The sequence below is a fragment of the Caretta caretta genome, chromosome 2, assembly GCF_965140235.1.
Source record: "Caretta caretta isolate rCarCar2 chromosome 2, rCarCar1.hap1, whole genome shotgun sequence".
Taxonomy (NCBI): domain Eukaryota; kingdom Metazoa; phylum Chordata; order Testudines; family Cheloniidae; genus Caretta; species Caretta caretta.
The window spans coordinates 118967527-118991179 of NC_134207.1; the positions used below are offsets into that span (position 1 = coordinate 118967527).

At 39.2% G+C, this 23653-nt stretch overlaps 1 protein-coding gene across 1 annotated transcript in view; it reads right to left on the reverse strand.

The window, feature by feature from the left end:
• Positions 1-518: 518 nt before the first annotated feature.
• CDYL (chromodomain Y like) overlaps positions 519-23653 on the reverse strand; it is a 197641-nt gene continuing 174506 nt past the window's right edge. The window contains exons 3-7 of the mRNA XM_048839767.2: positions 15361-15617; positions 14465-14637; positions 8024-8234; positions 3673-3816; positions 519-2157 (exon numbers count right to left, since the gene is read on the reverse strand). Of these exons, the coding sequence (XP_048695724.1) occupies positions 1999-2157; positions 3673-3816; positions 8024-8234; positions 14465-14637; positions 15361-15617 (944 nt within the window). The 3' untranslated portion in view covers positions 519-1998. The remainder of the gene's footprint in view (positions 2158-3672; positions 3817-8023; positions 8235-14464; positions 14638-15360; positions 15618-23653) is intronic.

Consider the following 23653-nt stretch of genomic DNA (forward strand, 5'->3'; position numbering starts at 1 on the left):
TAATGACCTGATCCTTATTTACATTAAGGCCCCTCTACAATGCCATGGCAGCATAAAGGAGCATAGAGATGCAATATATACCCACCTTAAGGCTTATTTAGAATGACAGAGGGGTGTAATGAGTATCTGGCTGAAATTCTATAAATCAGAATCTGGTCTAGCATGCTGGGTTTCTTCTCTCCCTTCAATATGATCACCTCCAAACAAATTTCAGTTACTGGTTTGTAGAACTAGTGGGAAAAACTGTATTCTACCCTTTTGAAATGCCCAGGAGGAGACCCAACCATAAACAGATTAGTCTTTTGGAGATAGAGGGAAAACAGAATACATGAAGCTATTCTAGCAGAATGGTTTACAGCAGAGACTCCACTTTCCACTTGACAGTGTGGGGAAACTGTAATAGATTAAAGCATTAAACTTTCATTGCTGTAATACCATCACTTACAGGGTTTGCTAAAGATGGGAGATTCCTTTATCTTGGAAGCTGATATTTGAAAAAGAGGACAGAGAGAAACCCATTTAAAATGTGTTAAGAAATATTAGTTTTATTTTAACCAATTTTCACAGCTGAATATTTATTCTATAAAAACTTTACAGATTGTACAGTTTATATATAGTTCAAACTACTAGAACAAAAGTAGGTCCCACAGATGCAAAAATACTGTACCAATCCAAGGTAAAAGCAATTTACATAGTGTACAGCTCTCCACCAGGAAGGGAGGTGGTCAGTTCCAAGTATAAACTTCAAAACTGTACAAAAATAAGGTTTGATTTTTCATTCTTCATAATACATTCAATAAGATTGCAAGCACAGATACCCTAGTAATAGTAGATATCTGCAGTCAGGAATCAGTAACCAGTCCTGAAAGGAATGCAAAATAGGTCTATTTACACAGGGCACTCTTTTACACCATATTGTGTATATATAGTGTATATTTAAAATAATAAAAAAGCATTGACAAAGAACATTAAACATCTAATATAAGGTAGGTTTTTTTTATAAAAGGAGTTTTTGTATGTAATAGTGTGCCAAAAGAATTTTAACTTATTTAAATAAAATATATTCTAAGTGAACCTAAAATGCATTTTTGGTGTAATACATCAATTAATCCAGCAAATAGAAAAAAACATACTGTGTATAAAGTAGTATTCTCACCCAGCAACAGAAGCACTTATGTAGTTATTAAAAAAAAAATCAAACTATTTAAAGAACACTAAAACTAACTTATAACTTAGGATATTCATATACATAAGATATTCAGTGATTCACTAATACTGCAAAACAAGCTTTTTCCCCCCCAAGAGACAGTGGTTTCTTTATGCTATCTAGGTAAGCATTAGACATGTTCCCCCCGCAAAAAAGGGGTTGAGTGTTTTCTTAGCATAGCTCCTGAGCACACTCTTTTTGGGATATTTATCTAATTAAATCTTTCATTATAGGGTTTTATTGTCAAACAAAAAAAATTTAGAATATTCCATTCATTAGTTGAGGTATTTCAACCTTCTTCTGAGATCAAGACAATGCCTTATCTTAAGCCACTTGTTGGGCTGTGAAAATAGGGGCTGGCTAATACCCGTTTCAATTCTGTATTTTAGTGAAGGGGGAAAGCATTATTCAGACTTCCCTGCCACACAGAAAATAATACAACACAATTCACTCTCTCCCCCCCCCCCCCATTCTTTCTGATACAGTACTAGCCAATGATAACAAAAACTAGAGCCTCAAAGAGATGTTTGGTAGTGCACTCCATTATAATTTTTAGTTTGTGTATATAAAGATATATATATCTATATATATATCTATATAGGGAGAGTTTTTTTGTTCGTTTCTTTTTTAAGATACAGTACTTTACAACCCCTTGACAATAAGTGTGAGGGTCTTTCCAATCCCATCCCCAAGCTTTGAGCTATGGGTGACTTAGTAACAAAATAAAATTGGGGCATTTTTATGCCCCATATGTCCAGGTAAATACAACTCCAGTGTCAGTGCACATCTCATCAGAACTCATCTATTTTCCTTTGCAGGTATTTTAACATAGAGTCCATCCCTTGTGCAGAGCCCCAGATTTTCTTTAAAGCTTCACACTCCTTGTCATTTGCTTGTTCTAAGTCCACCTTCATGATATTACGGACTAAAGCTTTGGATTCTTCAAGCACCTGTAGCACAAAAACCACAAATGATATTAGTAATCTGTGTGCTAAATGTTGGTTAGTAAAGTGGAATAGTCACCTATTCCTATATGTGGGCAAATCCCAATATTGCTAAGAGAAATTATGCACATGAATCTAGGGGACAATATGTCCCACATCGAGCAGTTACTTTTCCATAAAGTAATACAGGAGCTTCTTCATTCTCTGCCAGATCAAAGTGGAAATATTTGAGAATGAACCAAATAAATGAAAAACTTGACGGGTTTCAAGATTACCCTGTTACCATAAAAATAAGACTTTGTAGCTGGTATTAAAAGGGATAGAAGTCATTATAACAACTTGGTGAATTCTGATCACAACACTGTGTTTTCCAGGATTGTCCGAATTATAACCTGGTAGACCTTAAATCTAAAAAACAGCTTTTTTTATTTTTAATTCAAATTCCATAGGCTGCTTTTAAATGCTAAAGTTGATGATTTTTAGACTATTCATCCGTCCTTCTCCGAAAACAAAGACTTCATAAGAGCAGAAACTGATGTTGATTTGTTGTGAAGATTGTGACGATCTAGGAGTTTAAAATATACTTTACATTTTGGTAAAACTCCAGCTGACAGGTGTGAAACTGCCACCTGTGTACAGGAGCAGGAAGGCTTCTGTATCTTCTTACTATGTGTATCTCTGTGAGTTTAACCTAATTTAATGGAATGTCAAGAATTTTATACTCGTGATTCTTATGTACAGGTATATTTAGAATAGTCTTTTGATATGTGATAAAATGTTTGTAAATATTTAAGTTACATTGTGTAAGTGGGTCTTTGATGTGAAAGTGGTGGAGTCTGTTCTTTCTTTCTAGGGCAAATGAAGTGCTGACCCCAAAAGCTACTTTGAGCAGGTATGCAATTAAGGGACTGAAACTGTTAGTACTTAAAGATGGTTAAAAAATTCTCCTCCCCCACCCTGGTTTTATTAGTATTTATAGCCAGCTGTTGAGATGAAGGAAAAATCATGGATTATTTTCTATCCAAATTTGGAAACTTCAGTGTAGTTTGTTTTTTGACAGATTTTATTGACGACACTATTGCTACTGTTAAACACAGAGGAGTTAGCCACAGTGTGGTGTTAAAGCAAAGACTCTTCTCTTCCTCTCCACCCCTACCCCCACCCTCAGATACACCTGCCATTAATTTCTGTATTTCTGCTTAGTTCTTATGGCAGCTATTTCAATTTTTAATTTGGAGTTAGCTAGTATTATTCTCTTTTTACGTGTAGTTAATAACTTAGATTTTGCCTTGTGTTCTTAATCCTAGAATCTATTCAGCCTGTGATAATTTGAGAGGTTTCTCTCTCCTTGACCTCTTTATTCTTTAATGAGAATATTGGAATTTGGTATTAAAACTCTGTGCTCCAATCTACATAATTTATCTCAAGTACTCCTTGCGAATTGTTTCTAGAAAGATGAGTGAATGATGTAGTTCATTATTAATCTATTTATAAAATGGAAGAAAATAAAATGAAACTTACAACTGAATTACATGTGACAAGTTCCTTAATTCGAACCATTACTTCCTGTGTGAATGTTCCCGGCCAAAACACTTGAGATACCAATCCTTTTGCACAAGCTTCCTGCGCAGTCAACTTCCTTCCACTGAACAACATTTCATTTGCCTGAGGGGATAAAAAGTTATTTCTGATATGAAATGTAATGACAAAAGAAAAGTTTAAAAGAAAATGTTAATAAAATGCCTGCACTAGTTGGGATGCTTGGTTGTACTGTAGCTCTCCAGTGTTAATCCAAATACATCAGTAATATAGAAAAAAGAAAATAGATGTAAAATTGTTGTGTTGCCAGCTATCATAACTCAGTAGTTAATCAGAGATGGGTCTGTGATTAAATAAGAAATCACCAGATAAATACTTGAGAAAAGTCACACTTTTTCCATTCATGAATGGTTAAGATGTAATTCACTTGAGTGCTATTTTTAATTCATACTAAAAATAAATCGTAATTAGATAGCAACAGTTAAAAAAATCTGAAAAACAGATGGAAATGGTTACAAGTGGCAGTTTGATGCATCTCCTGTGTTTGATTAGTTTTAGTGGTTTAATTTTTACTTCTGCAGCACTAACAAACAGTAACATTCCTCCACAGATCACCATTCAGTTGACTCATTTTCTGTGTTGGAAGAAAGCACATTTAAGTCATGCAGCAACAAATTTTGCAGCTTTAAAATGTTACCACGGAGACTTTAATTGTGATATTCTTACAGGGCCTAATCCCAAAGTCAACTGAATTCAGTAGGAGTTTTTCCAGCAACTTGAATGAGCTTTTGATCCAGTTCATAGTATTTCCTCCTTTCTATTAACCTCATACAGATGTTGTTTTAATACTTAATTTAAAAACAGCTGTTTTGAGAGTAGGTGGATAGAGCTTCTGTTCTTTCTGAACCCTTGAGGCCTAGTTTTAAATAGTATTTTTATCAAATGGATTATAGGCATGGAATGAGAAAATATATTGGAGTACAGGATAATTCTCTCACGCAGGAGTTATTGCACTATTATAAATAATGTGTATTATTTTCTAATGTTAAATACACCTATGCTAATAAGGTAAAATGTATTATTTGCGCTGTTAGTCCCTGATCCTGCAAACACTTAATTTTAAGCACAAATATTTCTATCTTTTAACATTCTAGTCCATTCTTAGTAGGTGCTGCATTGATAGTCCTTCTTTAATACTGAGTTGCTACTTTCTACATTAAAGGAAATCACAAGGCTATTGAGTACATTTATTTGCAACTGAAACATTACTCAATGACAAGGCCATTGTATCATAGCTCATGGAATACCGAGAAGAAATATGAGACGGATCTGACAGATTTAGCATTTCTTAAGTGCCAAGTATTATTCAACTGCTTATCTTAAGACTTTCATCTAAGGATCTTAAATAACTTCCCCATTTTACAGATGAGGAAACTTAAGGCCCAGAGTGATTAAATGACAATGATACAGTGAAATAAAAGATCTGAGTTCTATTGCTAACAAATAAAGTTACTGATGCCCAGTCCACTAGACACACAGACTATACCATGTGTTGAAAGGTTTCATAGAATAGTTTTGCTGTATTTGCAGATCCAAAGGAAGACACTGTAAACAGATTTCCATCTCAAGTTGCAGAAAGGAAGCTATGAATCATGTACAAAAAGAGAAAGTGTTGGGTACATCCACCTATAAATCCACCTTGTGTAAAAAGTTTGTGAACCTGTTCGCAAAATTGGAAAGTATATTTGTGATGGCTGTAAAGTGACAAAACTATAGCTACATAGAGTTATAGTCCATGATGCAACATTCTTATCTTATAACACTTGATGTCAAGTGAACACATCAGGAAAAGGAAGTATCTTTTGCGAGAAAGTACAAAGTGAAGAACTTCTGAACCAACACTGAGTTTACTTTTTGTAATTACAAATCTACTTGGGATTTATAAATGTAATGTATCTAATTATTTATCATCTGTGGGAGTGTATGAATGCCAGAGTGACTTTTTATTCTTTTGGAACCTGATCCATCTGGCTGAGCTCTTTCAACAAGAAATAGTATAAAGAACTGTAATGAAAAATGTTTTGGTCATGTTAAATCTCATTTACAAGCTACAAAACAGCAGAGCCTCTCCAACTTGAAGTAAGCATGCAGTAGTGTTATGGTTTGACAGGTTTTGAAGGGGAATGCGTTCTGCTATGGGCTGGCACTTAGTTCTTGATCTAGCTCCAATACATGCCAAAAAGTTAACAGCAATTTGACCAGAGTCCTGCTGTCAACAACATTCTGCAAACATCACCTGTATTTCTGCTCTGAAAATGGACAGCGCTCTTGGCCATTTCCCACAGAAATAGAATAAAATGTAAAAAGTAACAACACAATACGTTTCACTAACCTGCTGAGTGTTAAGTTCTCTTTTGGGTACATCCACACAGAGCAACAAAACAAAACAGCAGTGAGTCTGAGCCCAGGGCTCTAGACTGAGGTTCAGGCTATGGTGCTAAGGATAACTCTAGACATTCAGGCTCAGCCTCAGACTCTGAAAGCCCCTTTCTCCCCAAGATTCAGAGCCCAAGCCCAAATGGCTACATGGCTATTTTTAGCAGCATAGCGCAAGCCCAAGGCTGTAGTGCTGGGCTCTGAGATTTGCTGCCATGCGGCTTTTTTGCCACGTAGACACACTGTTCCTTCATTCCTCCATTCATTTCCTACTCATTCTGTTCCAATTCCTCTCTCCATTTTGTCCTTATTTTTAAAAAATCCGATTAGCACATGATCCCCTCTCCTGACAAGTTATAAACATGATCCTAGGGCACAATATGTTCTAGAACGTGGTTATTTTTAAAAAAAGTACAGTAATATAGGAATTGCTATACTGGCTCAGACCATCTAGTCCAGTATTCAATCTCTGGTTAGCCAGAACCAGCTGATTTAAGAATAGTTTTTGCTACAAGTAGAAAAATCAGTACATTCCCCAAGGAACATGAAAAGGGCAGGCTTTATGCAATCTAAACCCAAACTTTCTAAAAAATAATCAGTCACAAAGTTTCTCAAAGCTAGAAACCAAATACAAATGGAAAGAAATGACTGCTCACTTAGAGTAGACACGAGTATGAAAAAATTATTAATCTAACACATTTACATTTTTCTATTAAAGAACTATATCCAGCTGTCTCACAATGAGGTCTCTTAATTAGTTATGAAATCTATTCAAACTTTAATTACACTAGTAAAAAAAAAATTAAAGTTCCTTTTAAATCAATCAGTAAGTGCCTGTGTGTGTGTGTCTGTGTGTGGCGGGGGGAGGTTCTAGAAAAAAAAATGCAGGCAGCCCTAGGCACTTGCTTCATGGAGCTGCTAGTCAATTTCATACTGGCTTAGGCTGCAAGTCTAACATCAAATGGTGCTCAGAAGGATGCATATATATTTTGAAATAAAATGCACAGTAGTATGAAGCAAAATGAAAAATAATGAAGATAACTGTGGCTTGTTTCAGCTTTTTTTAAACATTGTCCCTGTATTTGATTTTTTTTTTTTAAGCTGTATGTGAATGCAATTTCAGCAGTCACATGATATGGGGACATGTTTTTAACCTACTGATCCTACAGACTACACACTTCCCTGGCATAACACTTAGGAGTGACAAACAAAAGTGTCTTCTTGGAACACTTGAGAGAAATAAAATATCAGGATATTAATATGTTAATATTAAACAAAGCCACTTCAACTGATATGTGCATCTTAGTAAAGTTTGACAAGGCTACTCATGCATGACAAAGAGAAAAAACCCACACAACTTAAAATAAATGGATATATCTTACATGTTAAGATAAGATTGTGGGAAGTAAGCAACTATAGGTGGCAGCTAGAAATGCAATACTCCAGTATAATTGTGCTTGACTTAGGCATTATGCCTTTAGGAGCACAGGGGGAACAGAGTACTCTCTGCCTTACGCCTTTAAAGGATGCAGCATTCAATCCCTCATGTTCTGGCCCAGATCTGCTGGCTAATATGGAGGGAGAGGAAGCATGTTTGTGGCCCAGTTTTCCCTTCTCCTTCCCTTTTGGGGAGACCTCTGCCACTACAGCCAGTTAACCTTGCACAAGGAGAAGGGTTATAATTAGCCCATGCTCCCTCTCGCTTTTCTTTTGTATACCCATGGAGGCCTCGTCACAGTCTAGTCAGAATAGATAAGCTAAAAATATATTTATTTCTCATGTTTTATTTCATAAAACAATTACAATCCACGCACCAATGAAAACATGACAGGATCACTGTAGATAAAACACTAATGGGGCAGAAAGCTGATTATTTATTTTTATTAAAGTTACTTACAGAAGCCAGGCCCATTATCCTAGGAAATGTGAGGGATGAACATCCATCTGGACTCTGTCCAAAAGTAGTGTACGGTGTCTGAAACCAAGCCTTCTCATTAGCCCAAACCACATCACAGAGAGATAATATAGAGGCTCCAAGTCCAATGGCTGGGCCATTTACTGCTACAATGATGGGCTTCTTAAACTGAATAAAAGTATTCACAAAATTCCTGAAAAGAAACGAACACTCCATCACTACACATTTTAGCAGCAAAACGTATCAGCTGCTCAGCACTCAGTAATAAACAGTCTCCACAGCAACTAGCTGTAAACAACATTTCAAGAACTTGCTCTACTCCCTCACCCTCTGCAGAACACAACCACTGGGTATCTGCAGACCTCCCACAGCCCTGTGTGGTCCTTAAGGGGTGGTTGTGTGTGGCAATTGACATCACTGGTAGTAGAACATTACTGAGTATGCTCAGGGAGCATTCCCAGATTTATCTTAAAACAGAGAGGAAGGGGAGCCTTCCCTGAAAAAAACAAATCTGCTTTTTGGAAACAAGTGGGAAAAGATCCATCAATAACTTCAGCCCTGTTATCAATCACAGATCTTTAAAACCTTCCCTGCTTCATCCCTTGATCTTCCATGTTCATCATGATCCTCAGAGGTCTAAGTGCCTTAAGGATAAGCAAACTCATCTTTCTTTAGCCACCCAGAACAACATCAGTTTATTTCAGCGCCCAATGGCATCAAAGGCTTGGATAATGCATGGGTTAACATGTGGAATTGTGGAGTTCAAATGTGTAGCATAAGTGCCATCTGGGTACGACAGAAGCATGCAATCAATCCCAGGGAAATGGCAATGAAGAGGGAATAAAAATCTTGAGAGCCCTGGGGTGAGAGCGGCCATTTAAATGTTTATGTTTATAGTGTAACAGAATACTTTGCACATAATTTGGATTTGGTGTAATTTTTCTCTCTTCCCATATCCAAAGTTTATTCCAAACTTGATTACCTCACAAACACGAAGCACCTTCAAGCAACTATTACATTGAAATCTGTCATATTTTTGAGACCTAAGTTAGAATTGTGAAGGGAAAATGGGGGACTATATTGTGGGGAAGGGGAAAGAGAGCCCCTGGCATGAGGGAGGGGTGGTAGGCAGTTCCTGAAATAGAGGGGAATGGGAGGATGACACACAGAACTTGTGGGGATGGGGGTGAAACGGAGGGATGCAAGGAGCCCCTCATATGTGCAACAAAGCATGCAACCCTCAAGTATGTAAACACCTCAGGACAACAGCCCTTTCTGTTTAGCTCGCTGATTCTGGATTTACATTAAGAATTACTCCCAAGTGAGAAGGTCTGGGATAGACTTGAAAAACCTGAGTAGTCTTGTCTACGGTAGAGAACACCACCATCAAAACTTTCAAAGGTGTGACTGCCTGGGGTAGGAGTACTGGATGAAAGCATTATATTGGGGCAGCTTTCTGTCCACAATAGCCCTGCAATGGTGCTGGCTGTCCTTGTGTGCTATTGCCAAGGTGTGGTACAAGCACAATAAGCACTTCCAAAAGTATTGGCATTGCTGAATTTCTCTAGCATAAACAAAGTCAACATATTATTGTTTAATCAGGCCAAAAAGGATGGAGACAAAAATGAACATGAGGAGACAAAAGGAAACAGGCTTGATCAGGCATTGAATTGTCTGAAACCACAAATGTTTTGAAACAATGAAACAGAAAAATAATCTTGCTTCTTCTTTGAGTGATGGTCCATATATGGATGCAAATGCGGACGTGCAGGCGTGCCATGTACCGGAGCCAGAAGTTTTTCGTAGCAATGCCCATTGACCCACACGTGCATCATGTATCCCCTCGTCTTTGCAGATGAGGCTATAATAGGCTGTGTGGGTCGATGCTGCTCCAGTTCCCTCCTACTGCCACATGGCTGGAGTTGGAACCCCTGTTCCTCCATGCTCTTAGCTCCACTGAGAGAGTGATCTTTGCCCTTTTACCTGTATATAGTTGTAAATAGTTTGTTTTTCCTTGCAGTTAGTAGAGTTAGTGTAGTTTGCTCCCTCTTTGGGGAACAACCTTCCCCCCTGTCAGACTGGCTTCAAGAACTGTACATTGTGCCCGTGCTCATTTTGGTGAGTGACGAGCAGCAACGCTGCTTGTATTGCCTCAGAGAGGCCAATTTTGCCATCCATTGCAGTATTTGCAAAGTGTTCTAGGCCTGAATGCAAGGGGCTTAAGAACTTCACCACAGGAAGTTCCTCATGGAGGAGGCCATGTGCCCGTGTGTGCATTCAGATCCGGAACTGGCAGAACCAGTGGTGTACCCCCCATCACCGGTGACCAGCACTCCTTCAAGCACCGGATCCACTGGTACCATGACTGTCGGAGAAGCTCCGCCACGAGGGGAAAAAGCACAGCCATGGCCACAAGAACAGATCCCCGACCAGGACACAGCCTTCCCTCCCTGAGCTGTGCCAAGTCGGGTGAGAAGTTGCACATTGACCTGGCCGCTCCACCACCAAAGGATCCCAGACTTGAGAATAAGGCAAAAAAGAAACACAATCCAATGGTACTGTCGGCTCCACCGGGCCCATGCCGGTGCTCTCCCCATTGCGTTTACCGCCCATCCCACCAGCTCAACTAATGCCGCTTGGACCCTTGGGGCCACCCCACACCTCTGGTTGCCTAGACCCACTACTCTCTACTGAGGTCACCGCTCCTCTCCACTCACCCATAGGGCCTGCTGATAGGCAGAGACCCTTACTTTGGGCCTTATAGGCTGCCCTGGGATCCAAACTGCTCAACAGATTCACTGAGAAATCCAAGGTCTGCATGGTGATGCTTGCATTGATTATCCTCTCTCCCTACCTGGGAGCCCCGTTTGCAGCGCTTGATGTGAAGGATGCCTATTTCCACATTGATATTCACCTGGCCCACTGGAAGTTTCTTTGGTTCATGGTGAGACATCACCATTACCAATTCTGAGTTCTCCCCTTCAGTACGGTGACAACTCCATTTGTCTTCACAAAAGTTGCACACATGCGATTACACCATGTTTCCTTACCTAGACGACTAGCTCCTTGTCGCACTTTCCCAACAAGTCCTCATCGTAGCCATCCTACCTCTTCGCATCCTTCTTACCTCCCTTGGTATTTGCATCATCAAGGAGAAGTCAGTCTTCGTCCCTTCCCAGATGATCAACCTTATTGGGGCCTGACTGGAATGCATCGTGGCACGTGCCTTGCTCCCAGAGGACCACTTCACTATGCTCAATTTCTGAATCATGAACTTATGCTGCCAAACCCACACCACCATCTGCCACTGTCTCTCCCTTCTGGGACATATGGCAGCCTGCATCTAGATAATGCCCCATGCCCGCCTCCACATGTGACTCCTCTCCATCTACAGACCACATAGAGACCATATTGACAGCAGAGTTCGACTCTCCCAGAGGGTCCTAGTCTCCTTTACATGGTGGACGGACCCCTCCATGACCAGTTCCCCTTTTTTCTCCTCCTACCCCCCAAACCACCATCACTACAGACTACTCCCTCACGGGCTGGGGGAGGCCCACTTGGCTCATCACAGAGCTCAATGCCTCTGGACACCACGAGAAGCCAGGATGCATATCAACATCTCAGAGCTGAGAGTGGCCCATTTCACATGTCGTGCTTTCCTCCCCCTCATATGGTCCTGCCACATTCAAGTGCTCTCACACAACATTGCAGCAGTTGTTTATATTAACAAGCAGGGCAGAGCCAAGTCTCCCTCCCTCTGTGCGGAGTCCATCCATCTGTGGAACTGCGCATCAAACACCAAGTCACACTCCAGGCCACATACCTCCCAGGCACCCGAAACTCCCTCACAGACACGCTCAACAGGTCCCTTCACGTGAACCATGAGCAGGAGTTGCACAACGCAACCCTCCAATAGCTCTTCAGCAGCTGGGGCACCCCACATTGGGACCTCTTTGGGACCAGGGAGAATCAGTGCATTCACCTCCCAGTCTTCTATCCTAAACCCACACTTCCCATGCAGCTAGAACACTGCATTCTCTCAACATCCAACATGCGCTGGCATTCTACCTACAATGCACCCGTGCCTTTTGGGTATCACCAACACTCTATCACCATTGCCGATGGATGCAAAGATCAAGCCCTCTGACAGCAAATCTCCAAGTGGATCTCAGGGTGCATTCATGAATGTTACATGCACACTGATGTCCCCCACCTCCTGGAGTCACGGCGCACTCTAACATGAGTGCTCGCAACCACATCTGCCTGTCTCACGGAGGTTCTGTGGCAAGACATCTGCCATGCAGCATGGTGCTCCATTCACACTTTCACGTCTCACTACGCCATCTTCCTGGCGGCATCTGCAGATGCAGTTATAGGCCGTGTTGTACTCCAGATCACACTTCCTCACACCCACCTCCATGCTGATCACTTACCTGTAACAGAAGGTTCTTTGAGATGTGTGGTCTCTATTTGGATTCCAATACCCGCCCTCCATTCCCTCTGCTTTGGCCTAGACTACTTAGTGGTAAGAGGGATACTGGAGTGGCATCGACTCTCACATTCTATTATAGCCCTGGCTGCAAACACGAGGAGGATGTACAATGCACATGTGGGTCAACGGGCACGGCTATAAAAACCTTCCAACTCCGGCGCATGGCACACCTGCGCACCTACATTTGGAATCCAAAATGGGACCACACATTTCAAAGAACCTCCAGTTACAGGTAAGTAACCTCCTCTTGCTCAAGATAAAAGGGGGTCTGACATTAAAAGAATTCTGTGGAGAAACCTACTGATATTACAAAAGTACCTATATTTCCTCAGTTTGATTTTCTTCCCACTATAAAAATGAAAAAAATCTTTTCCTTAGAACAAAGCCGTAAGAGCCGAGAGGTAGGCAGCAAAGTGCCAGAGCCTTCTTTAAGATGTTTTGGAATGCACAGACTGGGCTGTTACTCCTTTGCTGTCAGAAAGGGTGTTACCTGGTGAGTTTAAGACAGGATTTAAATCTCAGATATTTTCTAAAGCCTCCTCATCTCAGGAGGAAAATATGAAGAAGGCAGCTTGGCATGGTAGGGAGCGGGAAGACCTTTTGGTCTTATGCTCAAATAAATTGGTTAGTCTCTAAGGTGCCACAAGTACTCCTTTTCTTTTTGCAAATACAGACTAACACGACTGCTACTCTGAAACCTGTCCTTAGGAAATATTGTAACCTAACAGAATTCACAAATACACCTACAGTTGTAAGGTCAGGTGTTCCCAGCATTGAGTGATTTTTCCCCCCTTGATGTTTCTGCCAGACAGAATTGTGGGAAAACTTTTGCACGACCGGTGAAACTGACAAAGAAACCCTATTTAAAAAGAAGCTAGTTCTTGGGGAGTTAGGTGCTAAATACATTTGAGGAGCTGGGTTTAGAGCTTGTATCTTGGGGAAACTGACAGGAATAGCTATTTCTATTGGACAACAGAATATGACCTGAAGTGGATTAAGTTAAAACTGGAAAAAGGTACTCTTATTCTGGAATAAAAGTGTCCAAACAGGGAGTAATTCTGGAACAGCTATAGCACTTTAAATTCACACTCTACCTTTTCTAGGCATAATTTCCGCATTTAGACAAGCCCTTATTAGCCACTTGTTTCCAATGGCTTCACCACTTACATAATCAATGAACACATGAAACCTTTTATCTTTTTTGACGAAAGGCAAGAGTGAATTATGAGCGTTTGTTCTATCTATATTTTTGGATATTTATGCTACATGTAAATGTTCAGGTAATCAAAATGTAATAGGAAACCAGTTTACAAGTTACATGGGGAAAAATATCCTTGAGATATTATAAGAGGTACACATTAAATGCCTATAATCCAACACAGGCACAGTGTCCACCTCAGCTGCATGTTTCTTTCATTAAAAATTATGCTTTATAAGACATTAAGTTCATTTATTTGAATATGGTATTTGACAACTAGCATTAGGATGTTGCTCACAAAGATTAAGCCATCCCTTTAGAATGTCTGTCATTCTACCTTTTTTATACGGACTTTGTTCAATCTATTCTTTCAGTACATGTATATATTGTTTGTACTGCTTTTGAACAACACATTTAAAATAATCTTTTAAAAGCATTTCTCAAGTCTGAGTTGTTTATATTAGGAACACTATCATGCTAAGTTTTTATCAGACACAGGGGCTCTAATTCAACATGGCAAAAATGTAGTAAAAAGCTATGAATAAAATGTACACTTGAACAGAAATATAAACAAGTTTTGCACACTGTATATTATCACAACTGAACGTTTGACCACACTAAATTTCTACTAAGAAGAATAGTTAGATCTTTTATGAGATAAATTAAAAATAAACTAGTTTAGACAATGAAAAAAATCAACACTTAAATGACTGAAAACAATTTTACATACCTAATAGCTTCTGCCATCTTAGTGCTTTCCCTTTTTCTATCATCTGTTAAACGTCGTATAAAATAAATAAAATCAAGACCACAGCAGAAGACACTACCAACTGCACTGAGCAGCACAAGTTTACTGTCATCTGCAGCTGCTGTATTCAGTGCACTTTGGACTTCCTTCATTACCTGAAAATCAGCAGGAATTAAATTCGTCAGACTCTTTTTATTGTGTTATTAAAAAGTAATAAACTGTTGTTCTTTTTTGACAGGTCTGAATCTGAACTTTTACATTCCTGTGTATTCCCTAGTATCTGGGATACTTGCAAATTCTGCTGCAGGTGTTTGTTTAAACACATTCAAATTTTTCATTGTCCAAAGGAAAAGAGAGAGTCTAGTAATGTATGTTAAAAAATGTGCAGATCACAAATATGAGTACACTGAGATAACGTAATCATTCGGAAGAAATCCTGCAGTCTGCATCTGTTGCTACAGCACTCTCTCAGTATTTCTGTAATTCGAACACCAGGTGGCATATGCAACCAGTTCAGAAAAATGACTTGAATTTAGGCTGAAGTTTATTTCAAGTTCCACTTAATAAACCATTGAGTTTATTATGAAAGGCTGCAATGCTAAATATTCAGATAATGTAGTGTATTGTACAGTGTTAATAAATAAAACTCAAACGTACTAAGATTCAGATTTTAAAAGGCAAGAAAATATAATATTTACACCTTTATAATCCTTTAAATGCACTAGTATGACTTTTCTGGAACCTACTGAACTATCAGTTGTTTTTTCATATTTCTGTGATTAATAATAATACTGTAATTATAGCTGTTGAAAATATTTGTACCACCACCCCCAAAAAGCAAGCAAACAAATCAAACCACATAAAACAAACATTCTAACCTCTGGATTTAGTGAGTTGTTGTCAGATGATTTTGTTGATAGCAAAACGTGCGTGAATCCGTCTTGTTTCCTGACAACAATGTCTCTATACCGGTAAGCACTTTCAGTTTGTCTCACGCTGAAACGTAGCCTCTTGTCAAAAGGTTGGTCTCTCCTATCATCAATAAATCTCCGTTTGCTGGCTGTCACTCCTGTTACAGATGTTTGTATGTTGGTTGTACCGTTGGCTGCTAATGCTTCAATAAAGGTAGAAGTACCTGTAAAGAGTTTGAAACAACAGTTTTCTATTAATTTAGTTCCATAGTTGGAAAATCTCTTGTCATGGAGACATGTCAGTCAAAGCATACTATGACAACATACATACTTGGGGATCCTACTAGTAGTACAATTAAGACATTTTTAGAAATATACTAAAATAAAAGAAATGACAAGAAGATTCACTTCCTGAGGCATTTTGCTTTTCCCCTCTTCTAAGTGGCCTAAAGTGAAGGGCTTCATCTTAACCAAAAGTGGGAACCCAATAAACTCCTGACCAAACTCACACCTTTGACAAAAATAAAGTAAAAGAGCTGGACTAACAAGACCATATACAGTATATGAATGAGTATAAAAAGGTAGGAACAGGGAACACAGGACAGTCTTAGTGAGAAAGACACAGAATCAATCTCTGAAGTGGAAGGGTGCAATGGGAGACACGGAAATAAGGCCCTTCTTGACCTACATAATTCTTTCCTTTAATACTTTGCCTTTCTGATCTTGCTCAAAGTAATCTTAGCTTAACAAAGAGAATTTTAACATGTGGCTTGATTACAGTCAATTAGTACCTACCTGGGGATCAAATATTTAGTAATGGGGCTCTTCATCTAACAGGATCCAATGGCTGGAAGTTGAAGCTAGACAAATTCAGACTGGAATTAAGGTGTACATTTTTAACAGTGAGAGTAATTAACCATTGGAACAACTTACCAAGGGTCACGGTGGATTCTCCATCACTGACAATTTTAAAATCAGTATTGCATGTTTTCCTAAAAGATCTGTTCTTTATATGGGGATTATTTTGGGGAAGTTCTATAGCCTGTGTGACACAGGAGGTCAGCCTAGATTATCACAATGGTCCCTTCTGGCCTGGGAACCTGAGAGTCTATGAAAATTGTAATTGGTGGAAATTCAGAGAATGCAAGTGAACAAGCCACCCAGAGAGTCACAGAAAGCATCAGGTTTTTCCTACATTCCATATTGTGAATGTAATATTGTCTAAATTAACATTTATGGGAGGTGCAAAGAACATTATGAGAGATATTTATGTCCAGTGGATAAAGGAGCTTACACACCTTTCAAGATCCATGGGTCTTACACATCACAGCATGTGGTGTACCCTCATCCATAGTGCACTAAATTTCCCAACAGCAGCTATGTGGCTGAAACCAATCACTACACTCTTGCAGGATCTCACACAGAAAAATGACAAAAGACAAAAACATTGTATCACCCATGGTGCTTTTCACAAAATGCTTTTCACAAAACGATCACTCCATATCTGACCTCTCAGTCCTCGTCCTCAAAGAAACCCTGCACAACACCCTTAAAAGACAAGCCTTAGAGCTTGAATTCATAACTTTGCTAGACACTAAAGCTCATGGTCTTAAAAAAGACGCAGCTTTTATGACTTATTACAACAATCTTTAATCACTAACCTCCTTTTTTTGTTCTATGGCAGCAGAGGTGTTAATGGGCCAGTTCATTTCGATTGGTCTCTTGCAATATGTGTTAACTACTTATGCTAAACAATCTGTTCCACCTGGTCTTTAGCTCACACTCTGAGTATTTTTCCCAGACCTGAGGAAGAGCTATGTGTTGCTAGAAAGCGCACCTCTTTTATCAACAGAAGTTGGTCTAATACGTAGGTGCCGACTCTGCTCAGCACCTACCAGCCACAGCTGTTTGGTGGTTTGGGGAGGAGCTTGGGGGAGGGTGGAGAATCATGGATGGGAGCCTTGGGGTAGGGATGGAGAGGGAAGAGGTGGAGCGAGGGTGGGACCTTGTGGTGGAGCACCCCCAGGGTAAAATAGAAGTTGGTGCCTGTGGTCCAATAGAAGATATTACCTCACCTACCTGGTCTTTCCAATAGATAAAGGGACATTTTTCAGTAGAGATTTGCATGTTGCTATCTGAAACCTGTGTAAAGCTGCAATTCAAATATGGAGGGCAGAAACACTGGAAAGGTGCACTACCAGGCTAAACCACAAATCTGATTTTTTTTCATATTTTCACGTTTAACAAAAGATATGAGCCCATTTGTCAAATATTTAAAGATTAACTATGGCTCTGATCCCCCAATGGGATCCCCAGGACCCATAACTGTACATATTATATCTTAAAGATAGCTAAAATGAAACTTATAGACAAGCCTTAATAAAAAAAAAAAAAAACTCAGTGGTGGATCTTGTTTAATTACTGTAATTTTCCTTGGAATAATTCATCCCGTTTAGCTGAAGTAGCTACATCATATATTTAAAAACTGTGACTAATGTATAGTGCTGTCACTTTAAAAGAGTATGTGTGGGAGACTTGTGGGTCCCATGAGGACATTATGTACATTTACCTAAATAGTTTGCTACACTATTACTGTAATTGGGATATTTACTTGTTATTTTTGGCCTGATTTGAATTAGGAATTACACTGCACTAATAAAAAGATATTTTAAATAAAATAAACCTTGAGAGCGCATCAGTTTCTCTAACACTGATTTTGTTACTTTTCTCTTTCAAACACACACAACCCTTAAAAAAAAAAGTTGCACTCAGAATGTAATGCATTTGCAAATAAAAGTTCTTCTGATTAAAAACCCTATAAGATGCTTAATTGTCAATTTAACTGAAATATTTTATTTTACTTTTTCATGTCTTTCGTGTCCTCTGAGTTATAGCATTAATAATGTACTGCTCTCTATCTATAACCATTTGTATGGAGAAGATAAAGAGAATTCAAGGTTCTTCCACAGTCGCTTAAAGGGAAGAGATTGAGAATGGTTCACAAACTGAATCCATTTTTTTCCCCCCAAAGAGAACAGAGGGAGAAAAGTAATGTGGAAGACTGATGTTATTTTATGTTGTCATAGAAGATGCATATTTGTTCCTATATTTTCCAGTTTATCAAATTCTTTTTCATTGCAGCAGAATAAAAAAAACTTAATGAATACTAAATGTGAAATTGCTTGTAGTTCACAGCAGATATTTTTCTCTTTTTAAAACACAACAGGGCTGATCACAGTGCTATAGAACAGGGGTTCTCCACCTTTTGCTTTCTGAGGTCCCCCCACCATGTTATAAAAATTCCGGGGGAGGGTGGAGAAGGACTCAGAGCTTCAGCCGCGGGGGGCCTCTGGGCTTAAGTGAGGGGAGGGTGGTGCCTCAGGGCTTCTGCCCTGTGGAACTCCAGTGCTCTGACATCCTACCCACAGGGTGCCAGGGCTTGGGGCTTCAGCTGCGGGGCACCAAGGCTCAGGGCTTCAGGCTTCATCTGTGGGGCACCACGGCTTGGGCTCTGAGCTTTCTGCCCTGGTCCCCAGCCAGTCTAACACTGATCCTACTTCGCAGACCCTCTGGGGGCCACAGACCCGCAGCTGAAAACTGCTGCTATAGTGGAGAAGTTGCAAGAACACAATATTCTGTTTTTCATTAGCAACTGAAGATGAAGTGGTATAAGAGTTTGCAATGGTTTGGTTTTCATTTTGAAGGGTAAATCAATACAATTCAAATCACCTCTACTTTGCTGGGACAAGGGCAGTAAACTCCTACATTAACATTTACAACAGCTAAAGACATGAGACTCAGAAGGGCATGACAGAACAGCAAAACATTACAACATTTAGGAAAACTGTAGAGAACTTAGGTTTCTGCTCATAACTTATACTACTAAAGATGTCCTCTTGTATCAAATAATTGCTTTAGAGATTCCAGAGGCAATAAGATACTTCACATACACCCTCCGCAAAAAGATCAAAACCCTCAAGCCTTCTTTGTCAAGGTAAACCAAGATATAAAAGGTCAAAGAGCAATTTCCCTGCTTACTGGACAACACACATGAGGAAGTGCACACATTTTACACACACATATTACAGCACTGGATGGAAGGTATAGTTCAAAACCTCACAAAATACAACTGGGCAGCTACACTTAAATGGAAGGAGATCTATGGTTTAAATAGTCATCCACGTTTAATCTCTGAAAAACATTCTGACTATATTAATGGACCAGGGCCACAGACTTGCTGACTTAAGAAAAAAGTGTGTATTTTTCTTGCAAGGAATTTCAGCCAATTTATTTTAATCAGAAAATTACATTCATAGATCAAGAATACTGGACCAGTGTCTATTAACACTTGTTGGTTATAGGACCACCACAGTACATACTAAGATTTACTGGACCTTGAAATGTAGTGTACAGTTTCTTGTGGCTTTTGGCCATGAAACTGAAGAAAAGAATTACTGAAATTCAATGTAAGGCAGTACATTATGTCAAGTAAAAATACGCATGCATTAGTCAATTTAAACCACAGTCCTGAAGTAGTCTCAGATTTTTGTTACAGCAAATGAGCATAAAAGAATCAAACAAAAATACCATGGAAAAATCTTAGAATTGTATTTGCATAATTAACATGAGATGTAAGTCACCTATTTCCAAGTAATTTAATACCATAACAATATTTTAAACCACAAATTCTGAATTTGTTTTTCACCAAAAGGCAAACAGAAAGATATTCTCTCCATTTCAATTCTTTGAGAAATACATGAGAAAGCATTAATTAAAAAAAAAAAAGAAGCTACGAACCTCCACTAAAAATCAGGGCTTGAAATATTCATTTATCCCAGACCAGTATCAACTTATACACAATTAAGTTTTCATTAAAAAAAAAAGTTTAACCCTGATGGGTAAATGTAAATGGAGTGTTACTTCAGTGCTGCCTCTACAGCTTAAAGCTTTGCAATGCAAAGGCAGAGTGAAATTAACAAAACTATCAGTTTCAGGGCTCTGTTCAGACCTGGGCAGCAGCAAAGAACCTCCTAAGAATCACCATTTTCATTCAGCTGCTGCTGACAGAAAAACTATGAGCATCAGGAAAGCCAGGCACAAGCGTTATTCACAGGGAAAGAGGACCCAAAATACAGAAGTTGGAAGGGGACAGAGTAGCAGAGATCTCTTCCCCATTCCTTGCTCTTATTTTTACCATAGCCAAGAAACTCTGAAGTAGGGACAAAAGAAAAAACTCTTCCTTTGTGTTATGGCAATTGAAACATTTCAGATACTCTCTGGCTAGCAGGTAATACTGAAAAAAAGAACCAAAAGAGGATGCCATGACAGTGCTCAGGGTAAAATCCCAGGACTTTCCTTCATACCAGCCACTGGAAGCCCCTTGACCTTGCTTGGGGTGCCATCTCCTTTCATATCCATCTCTTGACTTGTAGATTTACTTATATGGCTGGCTGGAGTCTAGTATTTTCCCCGTGATTAAAAGCAAATTAAGAATGTACAGATAATAGAGGATACATATATAAATATACAGTAACACTGAGAGCCAAACAATCTTTTTTTTTTCCACACAGTAATTTTCAGTACATACATACTAAAGAAACTAAAACTAAAGGGAACTGAAATAATTGAATCTGATTAAGGGTTTTGTTGATCAGAAACCCTCTTTTTGAATAACTGAATTAAGAATCCAGGACAGACACCATCAGCACTAAGCTTTTTAAAAAAAGCTATTTACACAAACATGACTCTATTTCTGCTTGAAACTTGTGCGGTATTACTTTTTAAGTAAAGAATCTTAGCTTTCCAATGACTGCAAGCAAACCCTAGAAACCTGTGTAACTTTAAAGATAGGCATGTTTAAGCACAGATCAGCAGTTTTCCAAAGAAACAGAAACTGAGTGGCAGGCATGAACGGCAGTTGTGCAAGACTGACGTAAAAAAAAATTCAGTGTTAAAAATAACTCTTGTATATTATGTTAAACTATTGTTTTGGGGAAACACAAACAAAAACAATTCTCTCTCTATACTTGTATCATTTTACAGCCCCAGTATATAAGACTCAAACACTCAGCTCTCCAACTCATGCTGCTGTTACTAATGCTCCTCTTCCTCCGAGAAAGTGTTCTTTTGCCCCAGGCCCGCATGCATCACCAATCCACAATTTTACGCAGGTCACCATTAAACATTTTCCATTTTAGCCTTGGGTAACTAGATAATTAAATGTTGGTATCTGAAATGTTCCCTAGACCTAGTATACAGAATTGCTCAAGTATGGAGGTAACGTGATCCAAGCCCAGATTGGAAAGCTTTATGGGTGACCACTGTGTGTACATGGTCCACTTCCTTCCTTCCTTTTCCTGTCTTATCTATGTAGACGGAAAGATCTTCAGGTCAGGGACGATCTCTTACTAAGCATTTGTATAGAGTTTAACCCAATGTGGCCCGATCTCAAAAGGTGCTATTGTAAGACAAATAAATAATAATATACGCCAGAGTCATCTTTCTGCCTATGCTTTCTTCAAAGTACTTGAATAAATTACAAAGCAAATACTTTTTAAAAATAGTGGAATATTTGAATAGGTTCTAAGAATTCAAACAGCTGGTTCCACAAACCACTCAAAATATATCAGAAGCTATCAATACCTTGCACTTCCTAAGAAACCTACATTGTATGTCTGCAACATTTTTAGCCTAAGAAAGCCTCATTTATAATGTTTAGTCCCCAAATGTAAGTGTTAACAGTTTTCCTTTAATATGCCATTATAAAGCAACTTTTTTTTTTTGCGAAAATCAAATGTTTTGTTCTGGAAGAGTTATCAGCAAAAGTTTGTCAGTCGTGTATGTAAATACAGTTTGTACTAATACGTATATTGTTCCAGCATACTGGTATTGGCTTAGTGCACAAAATACCTATATGACCAGTAATATTCTGAAGGAACTGCACATTAAAATACAGCCACCAAACAGAAGGGAAACTTGAGATGTTCACCCCAATCATCTCTGTCAAAGTCAATTCATCAAAATACTCCTACAAATCATTTAAAGTGGATATTGTATTACCTTGTCAATCTACACTCAGCCCTGGTCTACTCTACGGGGTTAGGTCGAATTTAGCCGCATTAGGTCGATATAAAAATGACTGCGTCCACACAACCAACCCCATTCCGTTGACCTAAAGAGCTCTTCAAATAGACTTCTGTACTCTCCCCGATGAGGGGAGTAATGCTAAAATTGACCTTGCTGGGTCGAATTTGGGGTAGTGCAGATGCAAATAGATGGTACTGGCCTCTGGGAGCTATCCCAGAGTGCTCCACTGTGACTGCTCTGGACAGCACTTTGAACTCCGATGCACTAGCCAGGTATACAGGAAAAGCCCCGGGAACTTTTGAATTTCATTTCCTGTTTGGTCAGCATGGCAAACTCAGCCGCACAGGTGACCATGCAGTCCCCCCAGAATTGCAGAGCGTGACAGTGAGCTGAGCGGACTCCATGTTTGCTGCGGTATGGCGTCTGCATGGGTAACCCAGGAAAAAAGGTGCGAAATGATTGTCTGCCGTTGCGTTCACGGAGGGAGGTACAACTGACGACATGTACCCAAAACCACCCGCAACAATGTTTTTGCCCCATCAGGCATTGGGAGCTTAACCCAGAATTTCAATGGGCGGCAGAGACTGCGGGAACTGTGGGATAGCTACCCACAGTGCACCACTCTGTAAGTCTATGCTAGCCACGGTAGTGAGGATGCACTCCGCCGACTTAATACACTTAGTGTGGACATACACAATCGAATGTATAAAATCGAATTCTAAAAAATCGACCTAATTTCGTAGTGTAGACATACCCTCAGTATAGCTTTCAGAAACAAGGTGTAAAGATGGGCAGCAAACGGATGTTTCCAAATTGAATTGTCTCCATCTTTTACTATATTTTTGAGAAAGTGGTTTCGTTTAAATCCTAATACATACTCTGGTCCCTCAGCCATTCTTTCTGCAAACATGCCACCTAGAATCCCATAACCTGGATTCGTCACAGAGTAAGCAGGAAAATTTTGTGGGAGTACTTTATAAAAATAGTAGCAATCCCTAAGTAAATATTACACAATTAAGATAATCTTGCACTGGCTGGATGACTTAACTGGCCATTTCCATCTTAATTTCTATGGAATTGTTTCCCTCAGGAAACATTATGGATATGCACATGACAGATTTCTTTTCTCTTCTGTATGTTTTGTATGGGTGTGAGCTTTAAACAACATTACTGT